Raw genomic sequence first — 13,612 nt, forward strand, 5'->3', positions numbered from 1 at the left:
TCAGATGTTGCAGCACCTTTCTCTTGTGGGCAAGCACTTTGTGCTTAACATGTACAACCGCATCTGAGCAGAGGGCACATTTCCCGGATGATGGCGTGAAGCCACCATCATGCCCATACCTAAGCCTAGTAAGGACAAAAATCTTCCGTCTAGCTACTGCCCCATCTGTCTTACCAGCTGCAGTTACAAGGTGATGGAATGTATGATTCATGCCTGGCTGGTATGGTGGCTCAAAACTCACAGTTTACTGATGAATGAAGAGTGTGAATTTAGAGCACGGTGTTCTGCAGTTGGCCATCTTGTTACTTTGTCCACCCATGTCATGAATGGTTTTCTGCGGAAATCCCAGACTGTGGCTGTTTTTTTGGATTTGGGGAAAGCGTACGACACCTGCTGTAGAACTGGCATCCTCCGTACTCTTTACATGTGGGGCTTCTGTGGCTGCCTGCCCCGTTTCCTTCAGGCATTTTTAAAAGACTGAGTTTTCAAGGTGCATGTGGGTTCTGCCTTGTTGGACACCTTTATCCAGAAAATGCTGTACTTCAGGGTTCTGTCCTGAGTGTCGTCGTCTTTGCTATCGCCACTGACCCTATAATGGCCTGTCTCCTGCCAGGCATCTCCGGCTCTCTTTTTATTGACAATTTTGCCATGTCTTGCAGTTCTCCACAGACCTGTCTCACTGAGTGGCGTCTTCATCGATGTCTTTATCGTCTTTACTCCTGGAGCATCGACAATGGCTTTCACTTTTCCACTGACAAAACAGTCTGTATGAATTTCTGATGATGTAATTGATTTCTCCCACCATCTTTACATCTTGGGCCTGTTGCCATTCCATTAATTAAAAGTACGAAATTCCTGGGCTCATGCTTGATAGGAAACACTCTTGGTCCTCCCATGTGTCTTACCTGGCAGCCCACTGTACGTGGTTCCTCAATGGCATTTCCTAGGGTGACGATCAAACCACACTCCTCCATTTGTACCGGTCCCTTGTTTGTTCGAAACTCGACTATGGGTGCTTTGTTTCTGTGTCTGCAAGTCCATCCTTCTTATGCCGTCTCAACACTATCCACCATTGTGGCATTCATTTGGCCACTGGCATCTTTTACACTAGCCCAGTTGAGAGCTGAACTACCAGTGCCTCCTGCTGTGACTTTCTCCTCAGCAGGTATGCATGCCGTTTGTCTGCCATGTGTGGCCACCCATCCTATGCCTCCTTCTTTGATGATTCCTTTGTTTGCCAGTATGGGGCACATCCCTCTTCTCTGTTACCTCCTGGAATCCGCTTTCGGCACTTGCTGCAGCGGCTTAACTTCACACTACCTGCAACTTTCCCGGTTAGTGTGAACCCTTCACCACCTTGGCTTCATGAAGTGGCCCATGTTATCCTTGGCCTTCATTCGCTTCCAAAGGACACTTCTCCAGCCTTGCTTTACCGCCTTCATTTTCACGACCTTTGCATGGAACTTTGCGTTAGTACCTTTGTATACACTGATGGCTCTCAGACTGACTGCGGGGTCGGGTGTGCCTATGTCATTGGCATCTATATCGGTTTCCAGCACACTGCTCATTATTTACAGCTGAGCTCTTCGCCCTGTATCAGGTCATGGAGTAAATCTAGTGACACAACGTTTTCGATTGTGTCCTCTACTCAGACTCATTCAGCGCCCTTCAGAATCTATGTGCGCTGAACATCACCCATCCCTTAGTGCAGTGGGTTCAGGAAAACTGTCACTTGCTCCCTCTTGGTGGGTCCAGTGTGATGTTTCTGTGGGTTCCTGGTCATATCAGTCTGCCAATAAAGGACGCTGCTGATGCTCTGACCGTGTGTGTGCCTATATACACTCCGATGATCTCTGTGTTGCCGTCTGTCAGGAGGTGGTGTCCCTTTGGCATCGCCAGTGGTCCTCCCTTCACGGGAATAGGCTCTGGCTAATTAAGCCTCTCCCAGTGGCTTGGACGACCACCTCTCAGCCCTCCCACCAGGAGGAGGGCATTTTAACTAGGCTGCATATTGGGCACTGTCTTTTTAGCCATTGTCATTTGATAAGTGGCATTACCCCAGCACTTTGTACACATTGTGCCCAAGTTTTAACTGTCAGCCACTTCCTGATGGAATGCCCATTTTTTAACTTCTTACGTTCTTGCTTGTGTTTGCTGTCTGAGTTATCAGCTGTTTTAGCAAATGATGCGGGAGGTGTTGACCGCGTTTTACATTTTATCCTCCAAAGCAATATGGTGAAGGCCATTTCGTTTTTAGTATTGGTCCTCAGTTTCTGTATGGTCTCTCTTTTAGCCCTTTTTTCACATGTCTGTTTTTAGCAGCCTTCTGTTATGTCAATAGGGGCTGATGTATAATCATTTTTATCGCCTCTGTGTCTTTGTATTCTATAATTTTTACTTGGGCGCATATGACCCCAGTTGTTCTTTGTGCCCTAAAGCAAACCAAAACCAAAACCAATCCCTGCTGATCAGATTGAACTGTTTTCCAGAGAGGACAGAAAATACAAGAATACAACGCTCTGGACAACTCGGTTACCAAGAGGCCAAGTAGTAGTTCGAGCAGTTACACCCAGCATGTCAAACAATGTTGTATGCTGCAGCTACGATGACGTCGCCCCATTTGGCAAAGGTATTCCCACCTGTTACACCTCCTGCAGTGGGCCCTCAGGGTTGCTCAACCCTGCCTGCCCCCGTAATGGTTGGGAGCTACCCTCTTACTGCTTCCCCCACACCTGCTTTGGGTTCAGTGGCTTCCCACCCACCAGAGACGTTCGTACCCACCTCCCAGCCAGAGAGAAATCACCTTCCTCCAGCTTCTCTCACCAGGAAGGGCTCGATACACTTTCTTCAAAGGTCTCCACCAGTCTACAACCAGGCACAAGCCAGTGGCTGAAGGAGCTACAGACTGCTGCTCGCAGAGTTCCATGATCATCACCTTTACCTGAAACTGATTCAGGGAAGCTCTCATGATCGTTGAAATCTTCTAAGGAGAGGAAAGACAAGAAGTAGTCCTCCAATAAGGACGACCAACCAATGCCCCCATGCCATCAGATCCCGCCTGTACCACTCATGTGGCTGAGGCAGAGATTCCGGCAGCGCCTGAGGCCTCAGTTCGCACCACACAATGGAAGCTGAAACCTATATATATTGATGCCAGAACCCCCTCAACCAGTGGCGGCAGGTGACCAAAAGGCACAACCTGCCTCCATGGTCTCTTCATGGCCTCACTGTACATCAACATCATTATTCTCCAGTGGAATTGTAGCAGTTTTTTCTATGATGTGGCTGAGCTACATCTTCTTTTAAGCACTTCACCTGCCTTCTGTATTGCCCTTCTTGAGACATGGTTTCTAATAACGCAGATCCCAGCTCTCTATGGATACCAGGGATATAATAAGGATCATGCTGCCCATGACAGTGTGTCGGGTGGAGTTTGCACGTACAGACAATGTATATAGTGAACTCTTGCCTCTTAATACACTTTTGGAGACTGTGGCTGTTCGGGTTAGGGGATTTCAGGATATTACCATCTGCAATGTTTACCTCCCTCTCGATGGTGAAGTGTCTCAGAACATACTGTTTGCATTCGTTTTTCAGCTCCCCCCACCTTTCCTAATCTAGGGTGATTTCAACACCCATAGCCTTTTTGTGGGGTGGAACCATGGTCACTGGCCATGGTAAAGACCCCGAAAATTTACTGGCAGAGCTTGACCTTTGCCTCTTGTGTATTGGTACGCCCACACACTCGGCCACTGACCTTTCCATTTGCAGCCCTTGTCTTCTCCCATCCATCTACTGGAGGGTCCATGCTGAGCTGTGTGGTAGTGACCATTTCCTGATCTTCCTGTCCCTCCCTCAGTGTCACTCCCCTAGTCACGTGCCCAGGTGGGCTCTCAAGACTTGACCTTGGCTCCCCACCATATGTAGATTTCGATGAGGCAGTCCAGAACACAACTACAACCATTCTTTTTGCAAATGATTTAGCAATCCCCTGTTCCTCAAGCCTGTCCAAACACAAGACGTGATCTTGGTAGTTCACGGAAATTGCAGAGGCATTAGAGATCGTAGGCGGACTTTCCAACACCACAAGTGGTACCCATCGTTGGAGCACCTCATTGCCTTTAATCGGCTCCATGCCCGGGTTCGCCACTAATAAAAAGATGAAAGCTAGAATGCTATGTTTCAACCATTGGACCACATGCCTCTCCTTTACAGGTTTAGGCTAAGATCAGACGTCTCTGTGGATATCAGACACCTGCAGGTGTACCTGGTATTATCTTGAATGGCACTGTCTGTACTGGCCCATATGCCATCAACGAAGATTTTGATCTGCACTATACTCAAGCCTCAGCGTCTGAGAATTATCAACCTGCCTTTCATTTTCTGAACCAGTGGGTGGAGCGAAAGCAATTACTTTGTGCTACACACCACCTCGAGCCATATAATGCTCCATTCAATGAGTGGAAATTAGTCAATGTCCTAACCCAGTGGACTGATACAGCCCCAGAGCCAGACAGCATTCATAACCAAATGACCAAACACCTACTGGTGGGTTGTCTGCATCATATCCTTGCCATCTTAAACCGCATATGGAGCGAGGGAGAGTTCCCATTGCAGTCGTGAGAGAGCATCGTTGTCCCAGTACTGAAACCGAGTAAGCACCATCTAGAGATGGACAGTTATTGCCCACTAAGTCTCACCAATGTTCTCTGTAAGTTGTGTGAATGCATGGTGAGCTGGCAGCTGTGTTGGCTCCTTGAGTCTCGGGGTCTTATGGCTCTGTCCCAGGGTGGTTTTCACCAAGGCTGTTCCACTGCTGATAACCTGGTTTACATGGAGTATGCCATCCGAAAAGCTTTTGCCCGATTTCAACACCTTATAACCATTTTCTTTTACCTGCAAAAGGCTTATGACACCACATGGCAACACCACATTCTTGCTACGTTACATGCGTGGGGTCTCCGGGTTGCACTCCTAATTTTCATCCAGAACTTCTTGTCACACCGTAAGTTCCAGGTTGAGTTGGTGCGTTCCACAATACATAATACCCCCCTCCCCCTTACCCCCTCTCCTCCTCCCCCACCATATCCAAGAGAATGGGTGCCCGCATTGCTCTGTACTGAGTGTGCCTCTCTTTCTGGTAGCCATCAGTGGTCTAGCAGCAGCTGCTGGGTCCTCAGTACTACCCTCCTTTTATGCTGACGACTTTTGCCACTACTATTGCTCCTCTGGTGTGGGTGTCACTGAACGTCGACTGCAAGGCTCCATACAAAACGTTCAGTCATGGGGTGTCACCCATGGCTTTAGATTTTCCACTGCCAAGACTCGCGTCATGCACTTCTGTCGATGTACAATTCACCTACAACCAGAACTTTACCTCGACGACCAGCTACTCAGTGTGGTGAAGACACACAGCTTTTTAGGACTGGTCTTCAATTCTCAGTTGACATGGATTCCCCATCTTTGTCATCTTAAGCAAAAGTGCTGGCTGCACCTTAATACAATTTGCTGCCTGAGTGACACCAGCTGGGGTGCAAATCACTCTACGCTTCTGCAGCTTTACAAAGCCCTGGTACAATCTCACCATGATTATGGGTGTCTGGCATACAGTTTGACATTGCCCTCAGCATTGCAGATATTGGATTCAACATTCCACTGTGGGGTTCGACTTGCGGCAGGAACCTTTGGAACTAGATCTGTGAACAGCTTCCTCATGGAAGCTAGGTCCGTCCATTGCAGATCAGGCATCAACAACAGCTGGTCAGTTACGGTACTCTCATTCACTGCTCCACTAAGCATCTGAATTACTGTCTTCTCTTTCCAAACACTGTAATCAGTCTCCTGCAATGATACAGTTGCAATCTGCATCCAGTTTCTCCTCTCGGCACTTCAGTTGTTTCCTCTTTCGCATCTCCTCTAGAACCACTGCCATATACCTCCATGGTGCATCCCTCAGCCACAGCTTCGTCTTGACCTATCACAAGGTCCAAAAGACTTGGTTCATCACAAGGCCCTGCGCCACCAGTTTTTCTCCATCCTTGGCACATCCCAAGATCCAGAAGTTGTCTACCCTGATGGCTCGATGGTTGCTAATCATCTAGACTTTGCTTATACTCATGTAGGACATACTGAACCATTCTCCTTGCCAGATGGCTGCAGTGTTGTCACTGCGGAGGTGGTAGCCATCTCTTGTGCTCTTGAACATATCCATTCCTGCAGTGGTGGGTCCTTTCTCATCTACAGCGACTCAAACAGTTTGCAAAATCTTGACCAGTGCTACCATCACCATGCCTTGGTCATTGTTATTCAGGATTCCCTGTATGTCTTTGAACAGTGTGGATGCTCAGTGACCTTCGTCTGGACCCTGGGCCATGTCAGGATCCCAGGGAATGAAGTTGCTGATAGTCTGGCCAAACTGGCTACCAGTAAACTGACTCTTGAGATTGGAATTCTGGAAACAGACCTCCAGTTGGTATTACGGTGACAAGTTTTAGGTGCCTGGAATATGGAATGCTCACACTGACTTTACCAAACTAACTACAGGTGATAAAGGAGACTACGAATCTGTGGAGTTCCTCCTGCTGGGCTCTCGCAAGGACTCCACTGTCCTTTACCAGCTCTGCATTGGCCATACTTGGCTGACTCATGGTCATCTCCTCCGTAGTGAGGACCCACCCCACTGTCATGGTTCTTGTTTGACGGAAGTCTACATTTTGCTGGGCTGTCCCAACCTAGCAACCCTACAGAAGACTCTTAATCTCCCTGATTCCCTACCACTAGTGTTAGGAGACGATGCCCCACAGCTGACTTAGATTTTAGGTTTTATTTATGACACGATCTTTTACCACGCTCTTTAAGGGAGGGCTGCTTAGCCTTATCATCCCATTGAGGGATTGGCAGAACACTCATATGCGCCTCTGCCCAAACCGGGCTGCAGCCTTCTGGGCTTGATGGTCCATCCTGATCCTCTCATTACCTGCTCTTTTACTCTTCTCCCCCTCCCCCCCCCCCTCCCCTTCATGTGGTGTGTTAAAACTTGTTCATCTTTTGTTTCTGCAAGGTAATCTCAGAGTAGAGTACCTCTGTTAAATGGCAGGGGCTGGGGGGTGTATGTCCCCTCATTGCACTCTGCTATCAGGGGCTTCTGGCTGCTCCCTAGATGAGGCACCTTCCTTCCCTTTCTTCGTTTGCCTCCTTGTCTTCTTTTTGTCCTTTACCTCAACTTTGCTGATGTTAGTAAATCTCTGTTTTCTCTTCCCCTGAGTTTTGTGCAGTAGGCTACCTCTGATCTACAGTCATACAGACCTGTTTGTTCGAAGGCAAAGGGACTGGTGACCTAGTAGTTTGGTCCTTTTAACCATCAAGCCAATCAACCCACCTGAAGCTCTCTGCAATTGCAGAGGGTTCTGAACAAGTATGGGACCTACACGCAGAAATAACAGCTAAACCTGACTGTTCCTGGTTCCATAAAAACCATTCTCTTTTTAAAATGATACTATCCAGACATAGCTCCAGCAGATTGAGTAATAAACACTGCTATCCTCCCATGTTCTTATAACATTGGTGCGAGAAGAAGAAGAAGATATGAATACAGCAGTTGTCTGTGATAGCTTAAGCCGTGCCATCTTGTATGAGTCATTGGGAACATTCCACTGTGGTAGCTCTAAGAGATACCAGTGAGAAATCCTGTGCCGTAAACTGAACAGATTAGTCAGGAAGTAGAAGATATTATGTAATTATAAAATCCACCTTTGGTATCATGATGATAATGAAAGCAGCTAATGATGTATAACGCTGAAAGCTATATTTTATCAGTTTGACCATTTTCCCTTTTCACATATTCAGTTTTGCTAGAGAAAAACAGTAATGCAGGACAGGCCCTGTCACCCCAATAACAATTCTGACATGCATGCTGTGGCAATGACTTGACAAGACACATGATCCATGCATTCTCAGTAGCTCTTGACAGATCAGTTTTTGCAGTCCAAGATGTGAACATTCCAGTTGTTTACAGTAGGATGATGAAAGTATCTTTTTTTTTCATATCTCAAACAGGTTGCTGAGGTGGACAATCTGGTTCTCATGCTGTGCCAGCAAATGTCTGTATCATTTCCTTGTGATTGGTAGTAACAAACATATCAGGCATCCCATTCATCCCATGTAAAAATTTCCACCACCACTGGCCTGAACTGTACCAAACTGAAAAGACAGGTGCATCACCATACATATTTTTCAATGCGCTTGTCCCCTGTCATTAACCTGTACTAAGATTTACCACAACTCAAAAGCCAGGTGGTTTGTTTACCTTTTATAAAATATTCTGTGATGGTTTTTTTGTGATCATGCCAAGCACTGTGGTCTTTTATATATATGTATCAGAGTTATTCAAGTGTGCTGCTGGTTCCTGCAACCCATAACGAGTATAGATTGTTCTAAATTGTATGGCTGCTTACATGCAGCTTCTTACAGCATTGAATTGGCTAATAATCTGCTACACTGTGGCCTGTCGTATCTGCAATTAAAATCCAGTACAATAAAAGGCAGTGTATGAAATTTCTACTATTTGTGGTACTTGTAGTGACCATAGACAAGGTAGACTGTGGAAAAATCATTCCCTCCTGGATTTCATAGGGGGCATACCCTGTCATCCATAGCTATTCCACAGCTAGAAACACTGTTTACTGCCAAAACAGTTGTAAGTATCGTGTGCATATGTCAGATGTACAGTATCACATGTGAGAGACTTGCAAAGGAAAGCAGTGTGTCTAACTGGCTCCTATCATACCACAGGTCTTCTAAATATGGTCTGTTGCTTGCTGATGGGTTGTTCTTCATCTTTTTTGCTTTCAAATGAAAAAGTTAGTGACCAGTGATAGTGATTGTGTTTGTAATTATAAGTTCACATTTCAAACTGTTTGTAGAATTGATCAAATGTTTTAAAAATGTAAATAAACTACATTAAACCCATTTTCTTTTTGCAAATGTCTTAGAATGTTGGTTTCAACTTTGTAAATTGTAGGGTAATAGCAGACTGTAAATACAAAATCGTAATTTCTTTTTTTTAGGTTTGTTACTAACAGATACATGATAAAACCGTCATGTCGAGATCAGGATGTTGAGTGGGGTTATGCATTTGATGTTCATCTCAATGCTTTCTTTCCTGTCCTGATTATTCTACATGTGTTCCAACTGTTTTTCTATAGAGGTAAGTTCACAGGAATTACCTTATTTCTACTATTGATTAGTTACAGCCTACACCGTAGTTTTATCTGGTCCTTTAGACTAGGCAGTTATGTAGTTTGCCCTGCAATTGTATTGTGTTATCAATTTTCATATCTTTTATTTTGTTTATGGATGTCTAACAATAGAGTACATTGTGTACTAACCTATTTATTCATTGATTCTGTTATACGTATCAGTGAATGCTAGAATAAGCTGTTTAACATTGTTGGTATAAGTTTCTAGCTTCATCTGGCATGAATGTCCATGGATCAGTGTATTGTACACGAGGGATATACAACTACCAGCACAATATCTGGCACTTTTTGGCATTCAGAATGTAGACTTAGTTCATGAATAAGATTGTGATGGGTTTTACATCTCACTAGGATGTGACACAGTGGGATGTTGGTGTAAATAAGTGAAATTCTTAAGTTGAGATGAATTAAAGAGGAACATAACAAATGAAATTAAGGTGTTTTGCAAACAGTAGCTAATAAATGAATTGGAACATAATTGTTCATCAAGGCTTACATTTTTGTCCCAAAGTGTGAACATTCTTGTTCAGTGCCAGATTGCATCTGTGCTCCAGGATGCCAAAACTCAAGACTGGTGTGATCATATTATGTTTACTGCTTTATAAATGGGGAAGTGTTTTTCACACAAAGCTTTAGCTCATACCAGAAAGTTCAAAATTCTTTTCTCTGTAGAAGTATTTCAGTGTATGTTGTCCCATTTAATGTAAAGAGATTAAGAACTTGACTTGAAAAGGAATCCTGTCCGTAATGACCTTGTTGTCGACGGGACATTAAACACTATTCTCCTCCTCCTCCTCCTCCTCCTCCTCCTCCTCCTCCTCCTCAAAAAGGAATCCTAAATGGTGAACTACAAAACAGTGTTGTTATGCAAGTGTTTCATAGGCATGAACATATTGTTTGAATGTATCCTGTGTTAATAGTTCACAGGGAGCACCTGGGCTCAAATCAGCAATAACTACTATTCTGATATGTTACAATTGTATGTAGTTTCTGTGGTTTCATGTTCGAAAGGATGTACTCATTGTATTCTGATGACATTTTCATTGAGTTATGTTGATTGTAGTGTGTGTTGACTATTAACATGAGCTTTTTTGTGTGGGTGTCTCAGAGGTTATATTTAGCAACAACTTATGGGTATGGAAAGGTGCCACATAAAGGACAGAATTTCATGCTCATAACTGCTGTGTTTAATATCTCAAGCTGCAAAGCTGCTGGAGTCATTGCTGTGACATCACTCTCAATGTAAGTTTTCTCTTGTATCACTTTCTATTGACAGTTACATCATCTTTCCTGCTCTAGAAAAAGACTCAGTTAGTATCACCTTGGTCACATTCTCCTTTAGCCTTTTTTGCCTCATCCACCTGGTTAGCTGAGTGCATTAACAAACTGCTTCTGGGATTCGGGGAAATAAGCCTGATCTGGATCATATTTGCTTCACAGATTAACTGTGAGGTCTGGTGAACTGGCCAGCCTGCACATGAGTTTTACCTCTTTTCCCATATCCCAATGAGTAAATATTGGACTGATACCCACATTTCACTTCAGATACCTGCTATAAAAACATTTCGAAAATGTTTTCACACTTGCACCTAGGATTAACTGTAGATGCAGACAGATGGGGCGCACAGATTGTTGTGGGGCGGGGAAGGGGAGAGGGTAAATAAGAGGCTGGTGATCGTAGAAGTTTAATCTCTTCAGCCCTTAAGCAGCAGCAGCAGCAGCAGCAGTAGCAGCAACAGCCTTTGTTAAATCTGCTTCTGTCATGTCAAAAAGATGTAAGTATTACTTCTGTTTTCATCTTTTATAATTACTGATAACACTTCAACTACTGCTTCTATTATAACAGCAAAAAAAGATAAATCTTAGATATTAATAACCATTCTGAGCAATGAATTGTTTTATCACAGTAGTATTGTTATGTACATGCTTTTTGCTATGAAAAGCAAATACCTCATTGTTCAGAGATGACAACATTCTATTTGTCTCGCAGTAGATCGGCCATACTGCACTTATTTTTGGCACTTCTTCAGAGGGGTAAAAATGCTTTGCTAGCGGCTACCTGATGTGTGGTCCTGTATTTAACTGCTGTGTAACTCCCGTTACTAGACCTATTTCCTGAATTGTGTAACACGGTTTATCAGTAAATCAAGGAAATCATACTTTTCTTATATCTTCATACTATACTATTTCCAAGCACTGCGAAATATTCAGTTGTATTTTTGTCATATTTTTTGAAGACCAGGGCTTGAGATTTTTATTTATTACATCGTAGCATGTTACTTAAAATTTAAACACGGCCTGTATTCACTCATACACATATTATAACTACCAACAGCAATGCTCTCTCTATACTTCAGAAACTAATTATACAATATGTATTATTACATCCAAACAACACTGCTTCTCATTTCCATAGCAATTTCTACTATTGATAAATAAAACCTACACCTACTATCAAATCCGTCTACCACTATTATAACAAAAACAGTGCTTATCTACCACATTCCACAATGCACTCCACTGCTCCCCAGTTCGTAGGCACATCCTGCCGGTTCCTTAGTTGCAGGGAACAGCTTCCCGGTATGGAGGGAGTTGCCAGTGAGGATTACAGTGACTCCAGATCTGTTTCCTTGGGTGATGAGACACTGCCTACAGATACGCTTACAGTGCAGTGGTGTTGTTCAGATTGCTATCCATGCTATGTTAGCTGTTCATCTGCCACAACTGTTGACCTCAGCTGTCTTCACTGTGTTGCTTCTCAATCTTCTGTCACAACCTACTGCAGTGCACTAGATGGGGGTTGATTGGTAATGTAACATGCTACCCCAGCCTTTCTTGAAATAGCATCAACAGTATTGTCCAGCCTCTGCCTTTCTGCCTCGCAGAGGAGTGTCTTGTTGGCACCAAGTCTTCTGTGCCGGTTCAGCTGCTGCTGATTAGTATCAGCAAAATTGGCATCCTGTGGACATCCCCAGTGAGTATGTTCAGGCATGCCCACTTAACTGCAGGTACATTTAGAAACCTCTAAATGTACCTTCAGTTAAGTGGGTAGTAGGTGGCGCAAGGCCCATAACCCATCAAGAAGTGTGTCAAGCCTCTTGAGGGATTCTGGTGCCTCATTCCCTGTGTGTGTGTGTGTGTGTGTGTGTGTGTGTGTGTGTGTGTGTGTGTGTGTGTGTGTGTGTGTGTTTGTTTGTTTGTTTGTTTTATTTTTACATTTGGGACAAAACCATAGATGTGTCACAGGTGGAGGGTCAGATTGTGAATTTGCTGCTTGCTTGCAGCCCGTTTTCCTTATAATTTGGTGATTTATGGTATTTTTGTTTCTTCAGCCAATACATTGCCACTTTCTTCTGTATCTGGAGGTCCGAGTGGACGTATTCGAGGTATTACTTGCAATGCCTCAGTTGACACAGTACGTAAAGCTCTCATCAGCTGAAGTAGTTTTCTGAAATTTGTTCACCAAAGAAGGCAAAGTAAACATTCCAAAACTTGAAGTAAGAATAGCTACTGACATGACTAACTGAGAAGCAGATATCCTTGGTGTACTGAAACAGCTTAAATTATTTAATAAAGCCAAGTCTTATAGTCCAGATTGTATACCAGTTGGGTTCCATTCAGAGTACACTGATGTAATAGCTCCATACTTAGCAATCATATAAAACTGATTGCTCTATGAAAAATTAGTACCTAAAGGCTAGATAGTTTCGTAGGTCAGACCAATATTCAGGAAAGGAAATAGAAGTATCTGCTGAGCTACAGACCCATATCATTGGTGTTGATTTGCTGAAGGATTTTGGAAAATACACTGTTTTCGAACATTATGAATTAACTCAAATAAAACAATCTATTGACACATAATCAGTGTGGATTCAGAAAATATTGCTCTTATGTAACAAAACTAGCTCTTTATCCTTATGAATTAAGGAGTGCTACCTACAGGGGATCACACGTTGATTCCATATTTATGAATGTACAGAAGACTAATGACACTGCTCCTCACAAGTAGCTTCTAATCAAATTGTGCGACTTTGCAGTATTGTCTCAGTTGTGTTACTGGATTTGTGGTTTCTTGTCAGAAAGTCACAATTTATACTAACTGATATCTGAACAACTGTTTGCAGATGATACTCTCATTTACTGTATAGTAAAGTCATCAGAAGATCAAAACCATTTGCAAAATGATTTATACAAGACAGTGTTAAAAATGGCCATTGACTCTAAATAATGATGAGTGTGAGATAATCCACACAAGTTCTCGAAGTAGTCCGTTAAATGTTGGTTACACAGTAAATCACACAAATTTAAACGTTGTCAGTTCAACTAAATATCTGGAAATTACAATTACAGATAAA

The 13,612-nt window shown here is 43.5% G+C and overlaps 1 protein-coding gene across 1 annotated transcript in view; it reads left to right on the top strand.

Moving 5' to 3' along the window:
• Positions 1-13,612, top strand: part of LOC126184601 (protein unc-50 homolog A) — a 98,763-nt gene that overhangs the window by 66,219 nt on the left and 18,932 nt on the right. The window contains exon 5 of the mRNA XM_049927046.1: positions 9,066-9,205. Coding sequence (XP_049783003.1) covers positions 9,066-9,205 — 140 coding nt within the window. The remainder of the gene's footprint in view (positions 1-9,065; positions 9,206-13,612) is intronic.

The sequence above is a fragment of the Schistocerca cancellata genome, chromosome 4 (genome assembly GCF_023864275.1).
Source record: "Schistocerca cancellata isolate TAMUIC-IGC-003103 chromosome 4, iqSchCanc2.1, whole genome shotgun sequence".
NCBI lineage: Eukaryota > Metazoa > Arthropoda > Insecta > Orthoptera > Acrididae > Schistocerca > Schistocerca cancellata.